This window comes from Simochromis diagramma, unplaced genomic scaffold, assembly GCF_900408965.1.
Source record: "Simochromis diagramma unplaced genomic scaffold, fSimDia1.1 OVJJ01000802.1, whole genome shotgun sequence".
In the NCBI taxonomy this organism is placed as follows: Eukaryota; Metazoa; Chordata; class Actinopteri; order Cichliformes; family Cichlidae; genus Simochromis; species Simochromis diagramma.
The window spans coordinates 20,050,591-20,074,576 of record NW_024387492.1 but is presented as its reverse complement, the minus strand read 5'-3'; the positions used below and the strand labels follow the sequence as shown (position 1 = coordinate 20,074,576).

The 23,986-nt window shown below is 37.9% G+C and overlaps 1 protein-coding gene across 2 annotated transcripts; it reads right to left on the bottom strand.

The window, feature by feature from the left end:
- Positions 1 to 161: 161 nt before the first annotated feature.
- dnajc5ga (DnaJ (Hsp40) homolog, subfamily C, member 5 gamma a) lies at positions 162 to 23,286 on the bottom strand. Of its 2 annotated transcripts, XM_040018614.1 has the most exons (7): positions 23,028 to 23,286; positions 12,694 to 12,821; positions 9,247 to 9,460; positions 7,827 to 7,983; positions 5,802 to 5,980; positions 4,883 to 4,926; positions 162 to 4,042 (listed from the first exon to the last, which is right to left on the bottom strand). In XM_040018614.1, exons 2-5 carry the CDS (start codon positions 12,810 to 12,812, stop codon positions 5,805 to 5,807), a joined length of 666 nt encoding a protein of 221 aa, XP_039874548.1. In that variant the 5' UTR covers positions 12,813 to 12,821; positions 23,028 to 23,286; the 3' UTR covers positions 162 to 4,042; positions 4,883 to 4,926; positions 5,802 to 5,804. The 2 variants fall into 2 exon arrangements, with proteins under 2 accessions (XP_039874548.1, XP_039874549.1); XM_040018615.1 differs by lacking the exon at positions 5,802 to 5,980.
- Positions 23,287 to 23,986: the final 700 nt, after the last annotated feature.

Here is a 23,986-nt window from a genome sequence, read left to right as displayed (position 1 = left end):
TGGTTTGTTTTTTCACAATATGGTCGTACACGTAGCTCTGCATTCATTTATTATAACACACCGGGTAATACAGAAGAGTTTTAGAAGCCGAATTTAGATGCAACTATAGTTTTGGCCAGCACAGATATAAAACAAAACAAAAAAAGACCAACTAGCATTAGTACTCTAAACAGGACTGTAACGCTCCACATGACAACAACTGAACAGCTTCCACATGATGTCAGTAAACAATGCTTGAGGTTTGAAAACGTTAAAACAATCTAAAAATAACATGAGTAAAATATCGTTTTTTATTTAAATTAGAGACTAAGCAGTAAAAAAAAGCCAAGTATCAGTAACATCAGAAAATAAGAGGCCATTTAGGAGTCATCGCTTTAAAAAAAAAAAAAAAAAAAAAAAAAAGACCTTAAAAGAGCTTAGTGGGGTTTTATTTGCTTATCTTCTTTTTCCCTTTCTTTTGTAGAGAGGGGCAAATAAATAAGAACAAAATAAACTTACAGAGTAATAATATTGGTATATGATTTTAAATTCTGTTTCGACTCACAATTTCAAAATCATTACATCCCCATTTTAAAATGCATGCACTACTAAAGGAAGAGTTGAACATTTTGGGAAATGTGCATTTCGTGTTTCATCAATACCATTTTAAATCACTAACAAAATTAAGCCAGTGAAGGGCCTTAACACGTCATTCATTTAGTGGCCAACAGAGGGCAGCAACTCTGGTTTCACAACTGTATAAGAATAAGAACTTTATCCCGAGGGAAATTATTTTGTCATGTACATGCTCAAAGTAATTTTCAACTGTAGAGCGCATGCTAGACAGGCTGCCATCCGAGACGGCGCCGTATAGACGTCTAAAGGAAATGGCTCTACGCTCTTTTAATCTGTGAGTTTACAGATAAACACGTGGCCTCGATCGCTAGTTCCACATATTAATTTTGGATCCAGTTTGTAAGTGGTGACCTCATTAACAAACCAGAGGCTGCTTTACTTTGTAATTGACAAGTTGCTAACCTATTATTGTGCAATGTCATTGGTTTTTTAGTCAGACCCACCCCTCATTCATCATGCACAGTTTCAAATCATAAAAATGGCAAAAACAGATAAACCCCTCGGCTCAAGCCTTCATTAACACAAAGGTTGTCGCTGAGGTGGCGATGTCCATCTTTTAGTTACAGTCTGATGGCAAGAAAGCATTGAAGCAAATACATTTTTAAAACAGATTTCCCAAAATGTTGAACTACTTCTTTACGAAAAAAGGTTTATTTGTCATTTTAGAAGACGCCCAAAGCCATCTATTCATCCATCCATGGAGATGTAGCAGAATAATGCTTAACACAATGTGTTCTGTGTTTTGAGCTTTTGTTGAAGTAAATTGCTTATTTATTGGGCTTCATCTGTCTTCCACTACAGCTTTTGAGTCAAGGAAGAAAAGTCAATAAATCAGTGCAAAGTGGATGATTCATGGAAAATACTGGCAGCTCAAACTCTCACCAAAATCACATTACATCATTAGTAATCCTCACGTCTCAACCTTAGATGGCATTAAATCTATCAAATCACCCGTAGGGAAAGCAATTAAATCATTTGCCATCTAGAAGCAATTAGCTTTGTCATGAGCAGATCCACTGACATTTTGAGCTGGACAACACAGACATTAGCATGTCAATGATAGCAGTGACTCAATAAGTTTCTGGTGTCCCAGATTAAGAGCTGAAACAATTTGCCAACTGCGCTTTTCTTTGTCTTTGCCTCCAGATTTTGGATGAAATAATCTATAATGGAAACTAGTGTTGGATATTTCTTACCATTTTCTCACATTAAATGCAAGCAAAAAGCAATAAATAAATGTTAGCTGCAGCTTTAAAGGTGCAGACACACTGAATGACCAACTGTAATTAAAGAATGTGACTAAAATCTAAAAGAGGAAAAAACAAACAAACCATGAAACCAAAAACAATACAGAGGAAAAGTGTGCGTTTGACTCAAAGAAGGTGTATAAAACTGATGAAGCCAAAAATCTCTGTAGTGTCTGTATTTATTGTGCAATTCAAGGTGTGTCAACACAAACACTGATCCAGGTTCACTAAAGCATGAAGGAAGAGCGATGCCAAGTGTGCACAATGAGCGAAGATGAAGAGGAGAGCCGAATGCTTCAGGTTAAATTTAATCAATCATGCTCATACATTGAATTACTTTGGACAAAGTATTCCTGGGTGATTCTGCAAAATAACAGACAACAGTGAGTGCATTTGGGGCTTGTATTTTTAGTCACTGCTGCAATTATTCTTGAAGGTACAGCGCTGCCAGGGTCAGGTTAGTACATAAAGGGGGACTTTCCTGCCCAGAAACTAAGAACAGATCAGTAAGGATGCAGGAATGAATGGATCAGTCCTGCAGTTAAAGGGCGAGTGCCTGAAATTTGCAGTAAAGACGGTTGATTGCTTGCTCATTACTCTTTTTAAAGGCTGCAAATAAATGTCCAAAGCATCCCCAAATAGAAAGTAATAGTGGTGCAATTAAATCAAGAGATCGCCCTGCAATCTAGTCTTAGTGAATCTGGAGCTGAGTTCATAGATCAAGTAACTTTCAGGGTTTCTGCAGTTCTGAATGTAAGAGGTATGGCAACAGACCTGTCTGACACGGTGCATAGACTGAAATGCATAATATACACACAGCTTTGACAATCTGAACCGTGGCTTACAGAGCAAATGGCATTTCTAGAAACTATCGGCCTGGGCTACATGAAGCTGTCGGCTTTGGTCTACCGAATAATCTGACTGCAACACAAAAAAAAAAAAAAAAAAAAAAAGCGCAATACATATATAAAAAAAATAAGTAAATCTAACAGAAAGTTATTTCTAGTTAAAAGACTATGGCATCTGTAATTGTCCATTTCAGTCGGCAGATTATTATTGGGGGGGGTACTTTTTATTTTTCCCCCGCTGAGGGTGGCACATGATGTCATAAGGGCTCGTGTTCATTTACAGTTTGCATGTCTGCAAGCTCAGCAGTTGTCCCATGTTTGCCGTTTGAGGTGAGTTCCAGTGCTGTACAAGAAGAGGCATGCAGCCGTACAAGTTGCATGCGCGCCGGGGTGGAAGCGTCAAGTCCACTCCTGATCGAAGCTCAAAGATTAGGCTCAGACATTTATTGTTAAAGCAATGAAATGTAACAGTGTCCTGATTGAAAACTTTTTACACGGTGAAGCATCTGTTAGACTTCCTGCCGCCTCTGAAGGTTATTTTAATTTTTTTATTTATTTTTTTTCTTACACAACCATCGATGGGACTAGTTTGAGACATTAGAGGACGACAATGCAACATTTAACTAAATGCGATTGTTCACGAAGAAGAAGAAATGTGTAGTTCTTGTCTTGCCACTGATATGAACACACAAAGAGTGGCAATGAATTTACCACCAACCTGTATGGGTTTCTTCAGAGGGCAACTCCTAGGCAGGTTAACGAGGGAAAACAGAAAATAAGTGCTCCTGCTGGTGACCAATGGAGTCCAACATGATGGGAGGCGGTTAAGATTGTGACAGGAAAAAAAAAAGGTAATAAGTTCCAGTCCCAGTTTGGATAGCATGTCCCCATTTTTGCAATTTTCCTGGCCAGTGTCAGACCTTTACTGGTTAGAATGGAATGACCAGAAGAGATGGACTTTAAGCCTAGCCCTGGATAACTGGACTGCTATCAAGGTAACATCCAGCCCAGGCTGGACATGTGTGAAGGTGGAAGAAGAGAGGAGACTTGTTAGAGGATGGCTTGTGGCCTTAATAGCTGGCCTGAAATTATCCTCCATGACGCTCGTAGCATCTAGTAGGTTAATCTGCGTGAATACTCCTCCGTATTTTAAGTTCCATGAAGGGAGCAGGGAGCATTTCAGTGCCCACCTGGCAGGGTTTGTTTGGTGGCTCGGGTAGGTCTGGGTGGATCAGGCCTGAACTGTGGGTTGGCTGGTGACAGCGGGCTGGTTTCTCTCTGGGTCGCTGGCAGCAGTCAGATGTGGCTGGGTCATAAGAGGGGCGCAGAAGGCTCAAGGGGGAAAAAGAGGAAGTCAAAATCAGATTAAAAACAGCTATATCAGGTTAATTACAACTTTAATCATACTTCAAGAAGCTTCTGTCTTTTATTCCAGTCTTGGCAACTGTATATCCAACCTTAGCACATACTGCTGCAGAGACAAGTAAGTGAAATTCCAACTATGAGGTTGCTTAGAATGAGCTTTTCATATTTTATTTTATTTTTTCCACTTGTATGTGTCCTACATACACATACAAACACCTTATCTAACAACGTAAACCTAACCACGCTCTGGCTATGCAAATAATGCACTGCTATTATTTGCATAGCCAATAACAGCAGTGCATAGCTTCCACCTAATCCAAAAGTGTTATCCTAACTCTAGACATTCAATTTAAATTAAGTTATAGTATTGGTATCCTTGTCGTTACGGACATTTGATTTAATACTTGTGTTGGTGTGTCTGCACTGCTCTGCCAACACATGTGAAACTGAGATGTTTATGTTGGAATTGGAGCCAATAAATATTTTACTGAGGGGGGGAAAAAAAAAAGACTTCAAAAGCAAGAGAAAACTAGTATCCATCTACATTAGCAGGCCTACAGCCCACACAGTAGATTTAACACTGTACTGTAAATCAAGGAATTAAAAGTTAATATTTAATGACTGAGAATAGCCACATCAAAATGACCCTGAGAAATGAACAAAATAAGCTGTTTGTCTGTGCAACCCAACCATAAGTTAGAAAGCCCAACCACTAATTAAGTTACACAGACCACTTTCTCAGTATGTTCAAACCAACTGTTTATATTCCAAGTTTCACTTTTAAAATCATCATCCTTTGTATCTTACCTTCCTGCTTTTGCTAGTTGAGGCTTATCCACACCATCACTTTCCTGTAGAAGACAAAGGCACACTTTCAAAATTAAGCCAAACATTGACATACAGAGCATGAAATAAATAAGGTATAACTCTTCTGCCCTATTGTAAGGCCTCGTCTTATTCTAAGATAAAGCAAATCTCTTATTTTACCTGTAGGTTTTAGGGGAACTTACCTTTAAAAACTTTCTTATCGTACAACAGACCTGGAAATTACTTCAAGAATATCCAAGTTATCTATATAACTAGTTTTATGTTTCAAACAGCAAGCTATAAATTAGCCAAAGGGAACAAAGCTATTACAAGAGGGGAAAAAGGGTCATCAGTTTGTTTACCCCCATCTTACAAATGTAATGCTGTGCAAAGTTAACTTCCACATTTCGGTGAATGTGATATAATACTCCACATCCCATCTGAATAACTTACTTTGGACCTCCCTTTTCACAGGACAAATGCTAAAAATATCCCATAATCGCATCATCTGACAACAAGCAGAAATAATGAGCACACAACAATGTTGTACAAAGTGCCACCAACACGACATCACCATGCTCACGTTATGACAGCACCTAATGTGACACGGGTAAGGAATAAGAGACATGCAGGTACAAGACGACTAGAACAACACAGTGACTGATGCAGTGAATGTGCATGACGATGGTAAGTGGACAGCAGGAGCAGTTTTTTCTTTTAAACGGATGAGTGAGTAAGCAGAAGCTGCGTGCTGCCAGGCAGGCAGCGGACATGCAACACGGAGCGTGAAGATGGGTGAGGATGGGCCAAGACGGCTTTGTTTACATGACAACATGGATGGATGACAACGTGACACATAAAAAAAAATAAATAAAACAAAATAAAAAAATTTTTAAAAAGCAGTAGACGTGGCTCTTACAAGTCATTTTAAATCTGGTACGCTCTCCCCAGGTCTATCTTCCACTACTGGGTTGACTGAAGTTGGCGACTGGGGCTCAGGTGGCGGCATTGGCATAGGCAGGGGGATGGGCATGCTCTTTCCTTCTGGGGTTTCTGGACCCAGATTAGATGTAGGCTGGCCTATGATTACTGTGTTACCTGTTGGATTGGAGCATGAAAACACGAATCCTGAAGCATAAGAGCATGTTTAATCCACTGATGATGCAACAGAGACCTTAGAGCTGACTTTGATTTTTGTATTTATTTATTAAAGTTAGTGTTTAAACTCTAGAAAGCAAGAAGTAAAATATTTTTTTTAAAGAAAAGCTCAATTTAAAAGCAATAAATAAAGAAATAAAACACCTCAGCATGTTACAGTTTATGCATTCGTTATGCTTTGAAGCTTTATCACACGTTCAGATTTTAACACAGTCGACCAAAGACACAGGTCATTCTGTAAAATGTGTACACAGAAAAGTCCCCATTTCAGCAGGCCTGCTGAAAGAAAAGGGCTACATCATGAAGAAACGGTTTAACAGTTTTAATGAAACGAGCCAGAGCCGCAGGAGAGGCGTTTGTAGCTTCTTGTGCTCTACAGCCACATCCAACAGAAATAGTTGTAGAATTTACATCATTTCTTTTTAAACAGATCTACAAATGGGCATTGCCACGTCACTTAATGTGATTAAATGCCTTTTTCCCTTCTTTTCTGAGGCCTTGATTATACTTTCTGCATCTGTGAGCCTGCTTGGGTTAGTGTGGATGTCTGTATGCTGGCCAATTTCTTGTGACCCCGCAGGACTTTAAATTACAATGCACCAACTGTGTACGTGCCCCAGATGGCAAATTTCAAGCAGACTTCAAAGAAATATACCAGCAATGACTACCTGAGTGTCTCCAGCTGGCTGGAGTCTAATCAAAGCTTGAGTTGTCAGCACTATTGGTCTCTGCACACTGTTTACTTCAGGTCTTACTCCATTTATTAACACTTCTGAATAGTTTCTGAAAAGCACATGTCACAGATTTCTTCAAGAGTGATCACAACTAAACTGGAGGGGGGTGAAAAATAAAACAAACTAAACTCATCAGCAGCTTAATCTGCAGGAAATAACTTGACATGACAATTTTTTCATGTTTGTCATAATGATTCTGTGTAGAATAAATTTGTACAAGCACTGATTCCACTTTCCACATCACACGCACACAGCCTCAGGCTCATATTCTACCTGAGAACATTTACTGGATGACTTTATCAAAGTGGTTGACATTTAATAACTGGTGGCTACAGTTTTTTGCCTCTATGACGAAAGTAAAACATTTTTTTTTATAAATGACTTTTTGTTTTGTCTATTGGATGCACAAATACCAATTCAGACTTGATCACAATTGAAAAATTACAATTTAGCGCAAATCTGATGAGAAAATAAATGAAAGTCACACCTGATGAAGAGCAAGTGTGCTCGAATTTTCATGGTGCAACAAATCTGAACCATTAAAACTGAAAAATATTTATACATTTCATCCCAAACTCACATCATTTAGTTCAGCTTGAGCCAAAATGATGGAAAGAGAGATTGTAGCCAACAAATAATCACACCAGAGGAAGTAAAAGCCCACCAGTGCACACTCATTTGTCTTGCGTGGTCTGCTTTTGGCAGCGGCTGACAGCGTCAGTTGGTTGTCACCCGTCAGCCCTCAATAACTTTGCCCATTCCCTTTGTGGCTGCCTCCTGAGGCATGCTAGTTTTCTAAATACTGCCCCCCTAACTACGCCCACAGACCTCACACAGTGGAGGCTGTGGCCTGTGGGGGTTTGGCTGGTGAGTGGTTGCCCTTGTGAAAAAGACTTCATAGTCTAATCCACTGACCCTGCGATGTCAACCAAATCCATCATTTTTTAATGATCTTATTTGGGTTTCAACTGAACTATAATTAAATACTTGCAAGATGTTTCCAAAGGTACCAGTAACAGTGTTAAATAACCTTGGATTATGATTTTTCTTACCTCCGTCCTGATCTGCTTTGATCTGGGCCTCCAGGTCTTCGGGGTTGACGTACTGGTAGTTTTCATCGTCATCTGGAGGTTTGCACTTCCCGCAGCAGAAACAGCAGCAGCAGCAACAGCAGCAGCAAGTGAATAATGTACAGCACAGCACCAGACCCTACAGGGATTAACATGCAAACAGATTTTTAGCCATAAGTGACAGAGGATCTAAAAGAACTTTAATCTTAATCTCCAACAAATTATTGACAGCAAACAGTGAGGATTTCATCCAATCCTTTATAAACAGATTACAGATGTCATTTTGCACAGTCAGTGCTTCTGTCACCATATTCAGGACTCATGAATGTGTAACCATCATAATTCATCTAAGACAATCACATAAAGAAAGAAAGAAAAAAAAAAAACCACTCCCCAAAAATGTTTAATTTGTAATTTCCCTAAATGGATTTTAGAGGCACAGAACATCTTTTGAGCACAGTGACTATAAAACCACATTACGAGCCTCACAAAGCCAGCATTCACTGCAGTTATGTTCGCACTCACTGTACTGTTATCCATCCCTAAACACTGACTATGAGGCACAGATGGAAAAGGTACATTTCTGCAGACGCAGAGGGTGACAGCTCACACCAGCAAGAAAACACCAGATCACGTTTCATATTGTACTCACGCTACAAAGATTGATCTAGCCTACTATGATCTGTAGCCACGATTAAAAAAAAGAAAAAAGAAAGAAAAGAAAAAAAAGTGCCACCAATCAGGAATCAGCCTGGTAAAGCACGGGGTGCTGGGAAATTAGTCAAGTGTGAAACTCCTTTATAAAACTGATCACTTTGCTCTAAAAAAATACCTATTAGTTCCGTTAACGGTTACAGATTATTATAAAATCAAAAATAATCCTGTTTAACACAAACAGCAGGTCAGTTTATTCTACCAGACTTCTAATACACAGACCTTGAACTGCATTTACAATATGTTGCTGTTACAATATTTACCACTAAGTACACATTAACTCATTGTTTTGAAGTACACTGCACATTACCAAATAAAGGCATAAACCATTTTGTCCCAAAATGGTCAAATATATTTAGTAAATCCAGCTGAGCCACTTTCACACACGGCTGGGTTGTTGGGACAATGCTGGGAGAATCAGGTCTGCATATTTGACAGGAAGTAGCCAACTACAGATGTGTGCTGCCTTAGAAGAGCACGTATAAGTCAGGACATACATTTCTTTACTCTCACATAGGCTTAATTGGACATTGAGCCTATGTGTACCAGTGCACCTGTTTATCACCCTTTTATTACAAAGCATTAGGGACCTTTATATTCTGAGACAAAAGTCTTTAGGATAATATCAAGAATGTTTGAAAACAGTTTAGAAGTCAGAGATTGCACACAAAAACACAAACACACCAACCTTAAACCACCATTTGGACATGAGAAAGTAGTACTTGACGCTCTCCTCTCCAAACTGTTCGGACACATAAAGGCCCATGGAGCCATATTCGTCGTAAATCTTCCTCTTGTTCTCATCATTTAAAATTGAGTTTGCATTGTTGATCTCCTTAAACTTCTCCGCTGCCTCTGGGTTGTCTGGGTTCTTGTCCGGGTGGTACTTCAGTGCTAGTTTTCTGTCAGGAGAGAAAGGAAAAGATAAACAAAATTATTGATCGTCTGCTCCAAATGTGCCAGAAAGAATCTGCTGCAAGTGTGAGTGAGGAAGAAATATCACATGGTTCCCTCACAGGCTCAAGCCCAGGATGTCATGGTTTAAAATTACATGCACATAAAATTACAACCATATTATTTTCCACCACGTTCAACTCTAATGACTGGCTTAATCTTTTTCACATTATATTGTAGACTATATACTGTACTCCTATCTAAAACTGATGAAAATAGCCTGACCATGGAACTAATCATAATATCCAATAGTTGTAGACGTAACTATAACATTAAATACCTTAGTGAAAATGTCAGATGAAATTATAAACGATTGTAAACTGTTATAAACTGCAAAGAAGGGGGAATGTCAACATGTCAGCTTGGGTTCTGGAAACTTTCAAACTGTTAAAAAAATAAATAAATAAAAACTCTATAATGTCACAAGTCTATCCCACACATGAAACTACAATAAAGTAAACAAGCAGCAGTATTATTTGTTTGTTCCATGAAAGTAAAATTAAAGCTTTAACTGTGATTTTGAGGCAGCTAATCAATTTGCACTTTCCCTATTTATTTCCTGAATTATAAGAATCTGAAGTGTCTGAAGAATCTTAAGTAAATGCATTACAGATATCATTTGAAATGCTTTCATGCGAGTCGTCTGCACTTTTACAGACAGAATTAACAGACAACTTGTAAAGAAATGTTTCTGAACAGCACTTTAGTTATCTGGCAGCTTATGAGTAAACACTATCAGGGACACAAATAACACATTTGAACAGAGTAGTAGCACAGAATCCACCTGCTGTTCAAACCTTCTGTTTGCAGACAAAGAAACTTGGGAGCTGTAATTTGTGAGTCATGCAAAGTAGGGCTGCCACAATTAGTCGACTAGTCACGATTACGTCGACTATCAAAATCGTCGATGACCAATTTAATAGTCAACGCGTCGTTTGAAGCTTTGTAAGATCCCAAAAGACGCAGGAATAAGTAGTAGGATTTAAGAGTGTAATAACGGACTGAAACAGAAGATGACAGCACTGCATGTACAAGGATGCCAACCGTTAAACCCTGAAGAAGAAGCTCTGTCCCAGAATTTATAGTGCGGCCCTGCTTAGTTTCCAACAATGGCGGAAGCTAGTTAGTTTTAATGTTACTCTTATTATTCTTTCTGGGTCACAAAATAAACGTTTAACATATTTTCAGGCGAGAATGTAGCTGTGTAAACCTCAAATATGTGCTCAGTTTATCAAGAAACCACATATTTTCAAAAGCGCTTCGACGTTTTCAGAGACATCTGTTACCCACCAGCTCGATACCTAGCCCGGGTTCAATGCTCACTAGAGCCCGTGAGAACACCGGACTCCCGGCAAATCATTTTCAAACCCACCGCCGTCTTTCGCTACTCAGGTTAAACGTATATGAGTCACTTAGATAACTTAAAATGTTATTGTTTGGCTTTTTTTAGTATTTTATTTGTTCCTGAGTAAATCAGTTTGGCTGAGATTAAAGTTATAGTTTTTACACAGCTGAATAAACGTCAAGCATACAACTGGTTATCAGAAGTTGTATGTACCCTGTTGTACCCTGACCTGCACTCAATCTACAGCAGGCGGTGCTGGACCAAGGCCAGGAAGATCGTGAAGGACCTCAGCCATCCCAACAACAGTCTGTTCTCTCTGTTGAGGTCAGGAAAGCGATTCCGCTCCCTGAAGACCAACACAGAGAGACTGAGGAGGAGCTTCTTCCCGCAGGCGATACGGTCTCTCAATCACACCACCACACAGTACTGACCCACACATACAGTTCTTACACACACTGGACTTTCTGGACTTTGTTTTTGCACAACACTGGACACTATATTCTTCATTTCCGGTTAATACTTGTACAGCTGCTGTTATTGTGTATATATTTATTTAGATTTAGATTTCTTCATACATTCTTATATAGTTCTATATTGTGTATTGTGTATTTTGTTGTACAGTTATTTTATTTTCAACTTTAATTTATATATTTATCTTATTCTTCCCAGTTAAATTTACCCTTCATTCTAATTTGTATTGTACAGTTATTTCATTTTTAACCTTAATTTATATTTTATTCCTTCCTAGTTAAATTTACCCTTTTTTAATTTTTCATATTTATTTCCTATCTTATTCATAGCCTTTTCCTTTTTGTTTTCTTTAGGTCACGAGCAGTTGTCCAAGCATTTCACTGCATATCGTACTGTGTATGACTGTGTACGTGACAAATAAAAAAATTTGAATTTGAATTTGAAGTGTGAGATGCTCGAGAATATACTCCGGTGTCCCGTTATATTTTAGATATCAAGGAGTTTATTAAACTTCACAGAAACAATCTGCAAATTTCATTAAAAATTAAAAAATCATCTAGTCTTCATTTTTAGTTAGCACATACCCAAAACACTTAAAGGTGTATGTACGGTTTTTACTAAGTTAACTACCTTTAATTTAGCAAACTCCCACCGTAAGGGTGTGTTTTAACTGATGAAACTGTGTCGTACTCAGGCTCGGACATCTGATTGCTGCCTTTTATAAGTTTATTCCACAACCATAAACTAACACCAGTACAGTAACCGTACAGAAGCCAGGTAATCAACTGAAAGACACAAAATAAAACAACCATACAACATTAACAAAGCAACACTATTAATGACAGTACAGTTTAGTAATAGTCATTTTATAGCTTTAACACGTTACTTGGTTAACACAGAAACTCACCAGCTCGGCTTCATCAGTCATAACAGCAATATCTATGAAAAGAAGATCCGGCAGGTAGGATCTATAAGCGGCCGTTAACACGTACTATCCCAGACTTAGATGAATCACTCCGTCTTAAATAAATTTGTCATTTAAAGCAAATATGAGTCTGGCTGATAATAAATCACAACAAACAAATTGGCATGTTAGTAATATGGGAAAAAACCACACAGTGTAAGCTAATGACAGTTATATAAGAGTAGATGCATGCTGGTGCAATAAGCTGTAGGTTTTACGTCCAATGGATGCATGACCTGATTAGTTGACTAATCGCAAAAATAATCTGTGACTAGTCGACTATCAAAATAATCGTTTGTGGCAGCCCTAATGCAAAGCCACTCTAATGGTCCAAAATTAAGAATATGGGCAAAACAACAAAAAGAACTTTAATAAAGAGAAGTAACTAAAGTCCAGCTTACCTGTACGCTTTCTTGATTTCCTCTGCAGACGCTCCTTTCTCCAGACCTAGCACCTTGTACACACTCTCCCCAGAGGTGGACATCTTCCTTTGGGGGCGGGAGGAGTTTGGTTCAGCCATGGCTCACCTCTGTAATTAAAAGAGATCAAACTTATTAGGAGGCGCTGATACATAAAAAGCTCAGAATTCAAATGATTTATTTAAAGAATCTAAACACTCAGGCCAGTGTTAATTACCAAAGTAGTGCAGAAGGTGAGGTTCACCAAGGCAGAGGTGGTGTAAATAAAGAAGAAGTAAAGAAAAAGATACTGTTTTTCACTTTTCACTACAATAGGGAGACATATATCAGCTGTTTAATATACCAAAGAAAATAAGGACACACCAGACAAAATAAAGAGTGCTACAAAAAAACAATCATAACACCCTCGGTTTGACTTACTTCCTGGTTCCTTGTTTGCCTCTCTACTGTTGTTCAGCATACCTCAAGTTTACGTCTGACCTTTATTGTTTCGGTTCACTACAGTGCTTACTTAAAATGCAATTTTCTCCAACAGTGAACAAATAACAGCTTTAAAAACCCAATGTAGACTAAAAAGACAAACTGACGTAGTTGGCCAAGCTCTGGTGAACATACTGGAACATCTACCAGCTAAAGAGCCACATATTTACTTAAAGACTAAGTAAAATAGGGAATATAGTGTATGCTTTCTAATGACAAGCAACGGTGACTGCACAAGTTGCAGATGTACAGTTGCATGTTACACAGGATCTGTGTAGCATTAGATTGTCTCAGTTGCTTTCAATTGACCAGTTCTCCCATTTCTCAGCCTGTCCTCATGTCTTCTGGTTTCAATAAGCTAAGATCACAATAGCAAAAAGCTCAGTGCTGCACTTCACATGCCAACGTGGCACATCACGATGGCCGTCTCCAAAAACACCCTTCATTAACCACCAATGATGACGTTGCTGTAACATTGCTAGATTTGAAAATAACTTTCTGCAACAAGCTTCACAAATCAGCTTAAACTTGACAGTAATTAGTTCTATTGCACCTTCTGGGCAAATCCTGTCTTTTTAAGACAGCTTTTGTTGTGCACATCTTCGAGGCAAATGCAGTTATTTTTGTCCTCTCCGCCTCCTTCAGTGAAAATGCAGAGAAATGTTTAGAGAAAAGGGTATAACATCATACTAGCAACCCTGAGTATGCAAGCCACTGAGAAGAGAGTAGGAGCAGCCTCCTTTATGGAGGCAATGAATCACAGAAGTATTTAGAAGCAGAGAGTTAGTGTTTCACAATTACTCCATACAAAATGGATTTCTGATGAACTACGATTACTGTACGCGTACACAAATACACTCACATTGAGTCATACTGAGCCACACGAATAATGCCACCCAGGTCATTGACTAAAGAAGATTACATTTTGCTGATCTCACAGATTACCCGTCCAAGTCCATGTCAGACAGGGACAACGTACTGGTCAGAGGCCAGCAAGACAACTGCACAGATATGTGCAACAAACCAATCGACTGTCATAAGCGTTTAACTGTAACCCTTATAATTCTACATCCTGAATCCAAGGAATCCTTGACAGTAAATAATTAAGACAAAAATGAAACACAACTAAGATGTATTCACACAGGATTAATTTTTCCATCTGGCACACTTTGCCTTTGGGATTTTTATTCTACTTATTACAGACGAGGCAGATTTGCAAAAGGATTAAATTTAGATGAATATGTAACAGTTACTAATTAGAGCGATCACAGCTAACACTACAGATTTGTGAATGGGGCTTTTGTTATGTCATCTAACCATTACAAAGTTCTGTGCCATTAATATATGAACTCAGATATTAACTTTATCAATATTGTACCATTCTGAGTAATGTCTGTAAGAATTAACTAGTTCCCCTCATTTAATTGTGCAAACTGAAACATGTTTTTGAAGTGATTATAATTAAGCGGGATCTACTATGCTTATTTCTTGCTCCATATCTTATTTCTGTTTTAGTCCTGGACTAGAGTAGCTTTGCATGAATCAAAGATTAAAGTAATCCTTATATATGTTATACTGGGCTTTGGTCCAGCCCCTTAATTCACTGGTCTGAAAAACAAAACAAAGCTAATGAAATGGTCAGACATAACAGAGCTGCATATCAGACACGCAAACATTGACTCTCTGCCTTTAACATATACAGGAACCCTGGAATATATTCACACGTTGAACCTGAACTGCACTTAAACCTCATTTTGTGCCATTTAATGGCAAGCAAATGTTTAACTGCAAGCAAAACATCTTGTGTTTCTGTGGGTGTCCTTCAAAGAAAAGCCTTTGCCTCTTTTATCAAATCTACAGTTTAATGTTAATTTTGCATTTAACAAGAGGGAAAAAGATCAAATTCAATTCAAACTCTAGCTCAGAACCAGTGAGAGAAAACAACTTTGTTGATATTGCGTTCTCATCCAGATAGTTAAGAGCGCCCTGATGTGAGAACAAAATAATTGGCTTCACACTGCTTATGTGGATTTGCAATTTTAACAGATGGTACTTAAAGGTAGCATATTTTATTCACTTGGTTCCCGATTCAGTCAGATCAACAGATTTAGGTCACTTTAGAGTTTATATAAACACAGAGCAGACAAAACAAAACCTCTGAAACGCCCTGGTTGTATGACGAATATTTTTGGAAAAATTGCAGCTCATAAATGTGAAACTCAAGTTCTCTCAACTCAGTGGATTCACAGCTGGCTGATTTAGGAAATTACCTTGCTCTGGTAGGAGTGTCTCTGCGGGACAACACTGATAACACATTCAATTAAAGAAAAGAAAATCGAATAAAATAAATGGCATTTATATTTCACTGTATAAAATAAATCTGTACAGAAGGATACATCTTAGAATGAACTCCTGAGTCGATAAGCAGAAGTGTCATAATGAGCACACGTGACAACCACCGTATTGTCTGCCAGACTGTACCGCTGGAGGACTCTCACATATTGCATAACAAAGTATGTTTGTTTATCACCCTTTTATTACAAAGCATTTGTTAATTCTTCTTACAGTCTGACTTTCCATTTACAAGTAAGCGTTTCTGTGTTCTTTCCCACTTTCTGTATATCCACCACTTTGGACCTCCATCAGTTTGCCTACTGCACCAACAGGTCAACAGAGGACACCATCACCACAGCGATCCACGTTGCCATGACTCATCTGAACAATCCCAGCTCTTATGTCAGAATGATGCTCAGTGGCTTTGTACCTGTGCTAAGCACAATGACAACAGTGCATCTAATCTAAAGAAAAATCTATTTGAATAATAATAATAATAATAATAATAATATCCAAAATATTATACATATCTATTGATAGCTACAGCAATAACATAATAACTGGGTTGTGCTAAAAATGCACACTGGAGACTGGAAAAAAAGACAAAATCCAGTAAGGCTTTTGACTGAAATAAACCCTCCAAATAAGAGTTCAAAAAGGACAATTTTTCCTCTGTGATGGAAGCTCTGCAGGCCCAGATGGCGTTACTGCTGAAGCCAAGAGAGCTGATGTAAATACATCTCCAAACATGGTGCACAAAACAAGGGGCAGGCATGCAGGCAGGAGGGGCAGCATTTACACAGACAAGCCTTCAATATTCCTCCTAAAATAATCCTTTGTGATCACCAAACCGCTCTGAGGAAATGTACTACGCTTTGATCAAACTGCAACTCGCAGCGAAGCAATCGATCGAGGCCCACTCAGCCAGGTCTATTAGGTTAATTAGCCAACTGCAGTCTTTGTGGTGCAGACTTTAGAAATCCGCCCAGCATGTATGCAAATGGAGCTCGCCGATATGAAACGACAATATGAAAATGAACCAACAGGAGTACAAAAGCTCGAAACACAGGAAAGAGAAAGGAGTCACTGCCAAGCATTAGAGAATGAGCCTTTTAAAGGGAAGATATTTATCAAAGTTTAACCACCATTTGTTTGAGGCTTTTCGCTGAGACAGTGTCAGATCAGAGGGAGAGAAAGTAAGTGAATGGGTTTTACACAGGTCTAGCTGACAAAATGAGACACTTTCAGCCAAAAACACAAGAAGGTTTGTGGTAGAGATGAGCCTGAACAGTCAACTAGAGGATCAAACCTTGCTGCTTGATGTTTGTTGTTTGCCAGAAATGCTAGATGATGAATCTAGTCGTGTAAAATAATATTAACCTACAACACCACCTTCCACTAATCAGGGCTGCAGAGCCTCTATCTTTTTGAGATGGGAAGATTCAAATAGATGTAAATAAGCAAGATAGGTTGACAGCCCTGTGAAGCAGCAGAATTCCAACTAGAGCTGGGCAATATGAGGAAAATCTAATATCGCAATTTTTTTAGGCTATATCGCAATACACGATATTTATATCATGATATGTTTAAATAACCTCCATAAACAAATGTTATTTTCAACCATATAGTGCCTAGAATTGCGCTGGTATACACATTCAAATCGACCATTCAATATTTATTTTTCTACTTTGAACACAAAAAATCTGAATGAATTGAAATGTTTTATTTTAACCATCAGTTGCACACAGAGGTTTTTCACAAACGGCTATACTGTGACAGTAAACCTCTTTCTGTGGTCAACACTAGGCCTTTAACAAATGAGTACATCCAGCAAATAAGCAATAAAACAACTGAGATTAAAAAGATGCTCTTTTGTACTTGTAACATATAAAAATTGTTAGACAAAAGCTGCGATTAATGATGCATGGGAGAAAAAAAATCTCAGTGAATTACATGCAGACATACTCAATGGTTACGATAAAGCCACTTTAACCATCGTAATCACAGCCTTTAACCACAGCCCGGCACAATATACAAAGTCAGTCGCAGATTAACCACTGAATCACAGAAAAAGAGGTGTTTTAACATTATGATTTTGATATTTAGGGCTCTGCATGGACAAGCACCAACATACATCAGTGATCTTTTACATCCCCAGCAGGTCCCTGAGGTCATGTGATCAGGGCTTGCTGGTTGTCCAGCACACGAGGTTGAAAACAAAAGGTGACAGAGCTTTTGTAACTGTGGCCCCAGACTTTTGAACGCTCTCCCATTGAGCCTGAGACCTGTGGACTCCGTCATGTCTTTTGAAAAACAGCTAAAAACTGATCTTCTTAAACTTGCTTTTGGTTGATTTTTGTTTTTATGTTTTAGCTTCTGTGAAGCACTTTGTGATTTTATTCTTGAAAGGTGCTATATAAATAAAATTTTACGTTGCTTTTTTCAACTGTAGATTAACCATTGAATGTTAGAGAATTTTAATTTCGTGCACTCATTCTACAGCTTAAAATTAATTTTTTTTTTTTAATATCCTGCTTGTTACGGGATAATGTGTGGAAAGCTTCCAGTACTTTTTCCTGCAATTTTACATTCATTTCTTAGACTATAAGCCCAAGAAGACCTGCTACAACAGCTTTTCCTTGTATTGGGAAAAAACTGAGATGAATTATTCTTTTTAAGATGCCATAGGCTGTTCATCATTCTTATAAAAGAAATGTTTAATAAATGTGCACACTTTCAGAATATGCTTCTTTACATTAAAAGAAAGGGCTGTTGTTTGTTTGCTGTGTGTGTAATATTCTGGACTTTCAGATATTTTACACGCCCTCACTTTTGAATGTGAGACACAAACTTGACACTTGTTGAATCCTAAATAACCAAAAAGTGAAAGTCATAAGGACATAAATGTTAATTGTGTAATTTAATGGCTTCTCTTTGCCACTAGCTATAAACTGTCAAAGCAAAGCAAGAAAAAAAATAACACAAATTACACAAATAAAATGTTTCTCTCAGTTTTAAAGTGCCTTTAATAAATTCTAGTCCTGGACTGTTGACATTTGCTTGTCTCACTCAAAAATCTCTGCTTCCACTTTAATAATCCAAACTGAGCTAGACTGACTATTCAATTCAGGTCTATTTGTTTATTTACAATAAATAAATCCTACAATAATACAAAGAAAACAGGAAACTCTAATAATCGTATGACCCCCTTTGAGCCAGCACTTTATTGACCATGGGAAGAAAAAAACCCTTTTAATTCAAAGAAACCTTCAGCAGAACCAGGCTCAGGTTGGCCAATAACTAATGATTAAATACAGAGTGATGTATAAACACATAGTGAGTGAAAAAGAAACAGTCTGTGTTGTTCATGGGAAGCCACCAGCAGTCTAGAGCTATTGCAGTGTAACTAAGAGAGGATTCAGGGTCACCTGATCCAGCCCTAACAATACGCTTTATCAAAAAGGAAAGTTTTAAGCTTAGTCATAAAAGTAGAGAGGGTGTCTGTCTCCTGAATACAAACTGGGAGCTCTCGCCACACAAGCTGAAGGCTCTGCCAAAAGGCAGTTAATAAAATATATATTTATAATAATACTGACAAATGTACCAGCGCCTAAAACAGCAACTTAAAGAGACAGAAGCAGGCTATGAAAAATCCATATTTAACAGTACTTATCACCACTGATATAACTGATAATTGACATAATTCAATTTTTAGGGTACTTACAAGCACATTTCTACTGGTGAAATTTTTGAGCACAGATAAGGAACAGATCCATATGTAGGAGTACTTAAATGATCATTTTCTGAACGTTATTATTAGTAAAGAACAAAGGCATCTGACTTCTGCTTTGCTCCAGCTGAACTAAGCTTTTCTATTCCTTAAGAATGGAGTGTTTGTCAAAAACCACAAGTGAAGAGAATCATGTGAGAACTGCAAGCAAAAACTCCCTAAAAAGTCCCCGATCAGTGAGGACAGCAGCTCTTCAGACAGTCTGCAACACTGCTGGGTTTAAAATAGACGTCTTTGTTGTTGAAAATAACTGTGGCTTTTAAAGGTGTGTAACATGATAACTATGTAATCGAAGCAGTCGCCCTGCCACACAGTTTAACAGATCTCTGACACACTGCTGGAAATTCAGTGTAACAGAGAGTTCATTATTACACAATACTGAATATAAACAGTTACACTCCTGGTATGCAGTACTGCAGCTGCTCTTAAAAGGTGCATACTTTTATATGCAGTATGTCTACAACTGGGGCCTACTGCATCTTATTATATTGCAACTTGAACTTTGACCATCTTGTTGTGGGAAGCTGATGGAGAAGATTGTGGCCCCAAAAGCAAGCTAAATGCTTCACCCTAAAGTCTGTAACAAATTTGAAAACTTTTCTTTTTCTTTTCAAAATTTGCAGAGCCTTTCATTTTGATTCAACTGACAAATCAGCTAAATTCAAAAGAGCTACTGCCCTCAAGTGTGTTTAAGGTCATTGTAAAGGACCTTAATCATGTCTGATTGCTTCTGCCCCTGTTTTTCCCAAGTCAAACTCTCTCAACCAACCAGCTGAGCAACTGACAGACAACACCACTGTTACTTTGTATACTTAAGGAAACAATATTTGGCTTTTTCATTCTTCAACCTCAGCTAACGGGTTTAGTCAGTAGCTTCAGGTTATTCTGAAATAAAATCAAGTTAATTTTGTCAATTATGTCCATTATTAGAGTTTGAAAAGAGGAACATACAGGATATGCACACTGTGCAACAACATCTCAATCACACGTCGCTACCCCTTGATGAGTGAGATTTGCCCCTCACTCTTCACTTGCTCTTGATTTCAAAACACCAAGAGAGAGATAGTGAAAAAGCTAAGCCCAAGACTCATGACTGGTGATGGCACACTGACTACATCCATGTTCTACACGGAGCCAAGAAACCAACCAGTATTCTGGATATAAAATAAACTGATTATTCAATACTAACTTGAAAGAAACCAAACAGAATTAAAAGCTCCTCAAAAAGTGAACAAAGATTCTTCACTGTTTTTTCTGATTGTAAGCTCAACATTTTAGGTTTCTGAGTGCAGGACAGGGTGGAGAAGAGAAGGGAAATATGATAATTGACCTTTTAAATGATTATAGATTTGAAAGGGGGGAAAAAAATCATCTGACAGTGGCATTGAGTCTTAAAATAACTGTTGTTTGTCATTATTTTCAAGTTTTTGGGTGTTCACTACTTGACCTACAGAAACAACAACTAAAGCTGCCTTAAAACAACTGAGCCAGTCCTCTCCTTTAACATCAGGGTCATATGATGGCTATTAAAGTAGATAAAATATGTCAAATTAAATTAAGTGATATATAGTAAACCTTTAAGGCCTCAGGGTATTTGCTTGGTTGGTAATCCAGCCTCAAACATCAACTGCTGCTACAAACGAGCAGCTGTCTTTATGTATGGTCGAATGCATCCAAGCTTCTACTATGGGGGAAAAAAGAACAGCTGTGCAGCTCACAGAAACAGGACAACAGCCAGCACTACCATGAGCGTTACTGTGCACCTCAGAGTATTTAACATCAATGCATGAGATACTGTTTAAGTTAGCAGCTCAATCATTGAGATTCTTGTTAATTTATGAATCCATCTAATGGTACTTCTGCTATGTATGACAAAAGAAATTTTCTTCTCATTCATATGTCAAAACTCAGTCATCTTGCTGTTGTCATCAAAATACAAACTCAAATCTTCTTAGTCTAAAGAGAATAAGTAGAGGTCTAATCCAGGGCCTTGACTTACATATTTAAACAAACCTGTAGAGGTTAAGGGCAGGAAGAATACAGCCTTCTAATCAAATATAGAAAATATTAATATTACAAAGAGAAATCTAATAAGAAAGATTAGGATCTTAATACTGTGGATGCTTAATCAGTATCCACACTAATAAATAAGACAAGAGCTAAGCCTCGTCCAATAGTTAGTTTACAACATTGGAGAAAACCAGATAACCCTCACATTTGAGGAGATGAAGCAAGACAGGGAATAATATCAGTATTCCCTTAGTGAGAGATTATGTAAGGTGTTCCTGTGATGTTGAATGCAGGGCACAACAATCTATATGTACACAATGTAGATCTTAAACAAGTGGGACCTATTCTAGGTCTTTAAATTACTTTAACTGCACAGACAATCAAATATCTAACGGAAACCTAAAATTATTTCCCCCATTCTTGCCTGTATCTGTGTACTTCCCAATATTTATAGATGAATACAACATTATTATTTTTTTCAATTCATGATAAAATACCAAAAAATAAATACATGTAGATGATCAGTTTCTTTTGTTGTTGTTCTTACTTTACACGATTACACATAACAGACACACGTGGGCAGGGATTTAACCCAGATCTTCAATTTACTCGGTCTTACCAAGCTTATTCTATTTTACAGCAACAGAGAAAACCAGAAAATCCTCACATTTCAGAAGGTCAAACCTGAAATGATCAAACCGTCTCACAGGTAGGCTGCAGAAGCAGGGTCTTCTCGAGAGAGTAAGTGCAGAGGAAAATGGTCTTTTTTCCAAATTGGGTCATTAGATCAATTCTGAATCTAAACAACCTGAATTTTGTCGGATTCTGATTTTTCATTTATGTGTAGAGTCAAAATAACCTAAATACTATTACACCACCATAATTTAAAACCACAGCAGGCAGCCCCCTGAGAGAAATGGGTTTTGTGGCATGTTAGGATAAAGATGAGGGTGTAATGAAGGAAGGAGTGGTGCGTGGTTGTCGTCTGTTTGTCCTTGTGCAGCGCTAATCCCTTTTGCTAATCTCCCAGCACATGGGGAACTACTTTCTATTTTACACCCCGCCATTCATAAATCCGTGATACCTTGTTTTATTTGGTTTATTCTGCCATTAATTTTGTCTCCATCTTTCTTAATCAACTAAAAATAAACCTGTCGTCCTCCTCACTGTAGCGATGACAAATAGTTAGCCTTGCTTCTATGGAGATCATTCTACCACTAAATTCATTTAATTTATGGAAAATAATTTCATTAATAAATGCACCAAAAATATGCATTAATCAACCATAAAGCTGGCAATGTGCATTGGACATGGAGATAGACCAGCCTCCATCTATAGTACATTTAAATGGTAAAATCAAATTTAAAATTAGGAGAATTTCCACTAGACTTTTAAGACATCAGCACGAGCCTAAATAAATCCATTTCATTTTGATTGCACATTTTTTTTTAGTAAAAAAACAAAAACAGGATTTATTTCGACTGCAGAGCAACTTCTCAAATTTTCAATCAGTCGGCATCGAAATATATCTCGCTGCCGACTAAACTAACTCGTTATAGATGAGCTTCATGGTGGGGTTAACAGACTAGGGCGAACCTTAAATTGACAGATTTTTGAATGGGGTTTGGTGTACGTGACCGTGACACCTACCCACGGTTAGCTAACCTCACGCTAGCTAATTTAGTGCCCCCAAACGCCTTACCTTGTGCAAACTGAACTCTGTATATCTCGCTGTACGGTTAGCTGGATCATAGAGGCATCCGAGTTAGGCTCTTAACTCCCAATTAACGGTCGGAATCACGGTGCCGTTAGCCCGCTAGCAGCCCTCTGTAGCTGGTGGGTTTCTGCTGCTTCGTGTATGGCTCCTCCTTCCAGGAAATGAAGGAAGAAGTTGCTCAGTTTTGCCAGAGCCGATGTAGGAGAGACGCTCCACATCCCGTAGCACAAGAAATGGGTGCACTCAGCCGCCGAAGCACCAGGGGGCGACAATCAGATACTTAGTAGTGAAGCACCAAACTGTGATTCTAAACAAGCTTCCCATTTTAGATTCGTTTCCAGAAGCAAAGCATTTATAATGTGTCCAAAGTTAAATAAAAGAACATGGCCTTTAGTTTTTTTTCTTACAGGAATGCTGATTTTCCCTTTCATATGTTAGAAAGTCATCATCCAGAGAACGTATTTTCATCAAACTGTGGTTACAACAGCAGCAGAGCTCACTACAATATGGACAACAGAGCAAAGGAAACAAACAAACAAATAAAACATAAAGACACATAAGAAACTAACCTTCAGACAAATACATGCAGTGTCAAAAAGAAAAACAAAGGGAAAAAGAAAATTAATAAAAGAAACCATCAATAAATATTTAGAACAATAACAAGTTATTTCTTAAATCTGATGAGTGATGTTACATTATGATAAAGATAAAAATGATGCTGCAATAAACTAAAAACAATAAACTGTAAACGTTGCAAAATTTCCTGATTCTCTCAGACTCCACTGATCAACAACAGCAGCATATCAACAGTATTTCATCCTTTCTGGTTTTATACAAAAAATCTTTTAGATATAAAATGAGATCATTTTAATATTGGTTGGTTGTTTTTCTGTTTCAAGCTTTACTTTTAATGTGTGTATTTAGGTGTTATCTAATCTTATTTC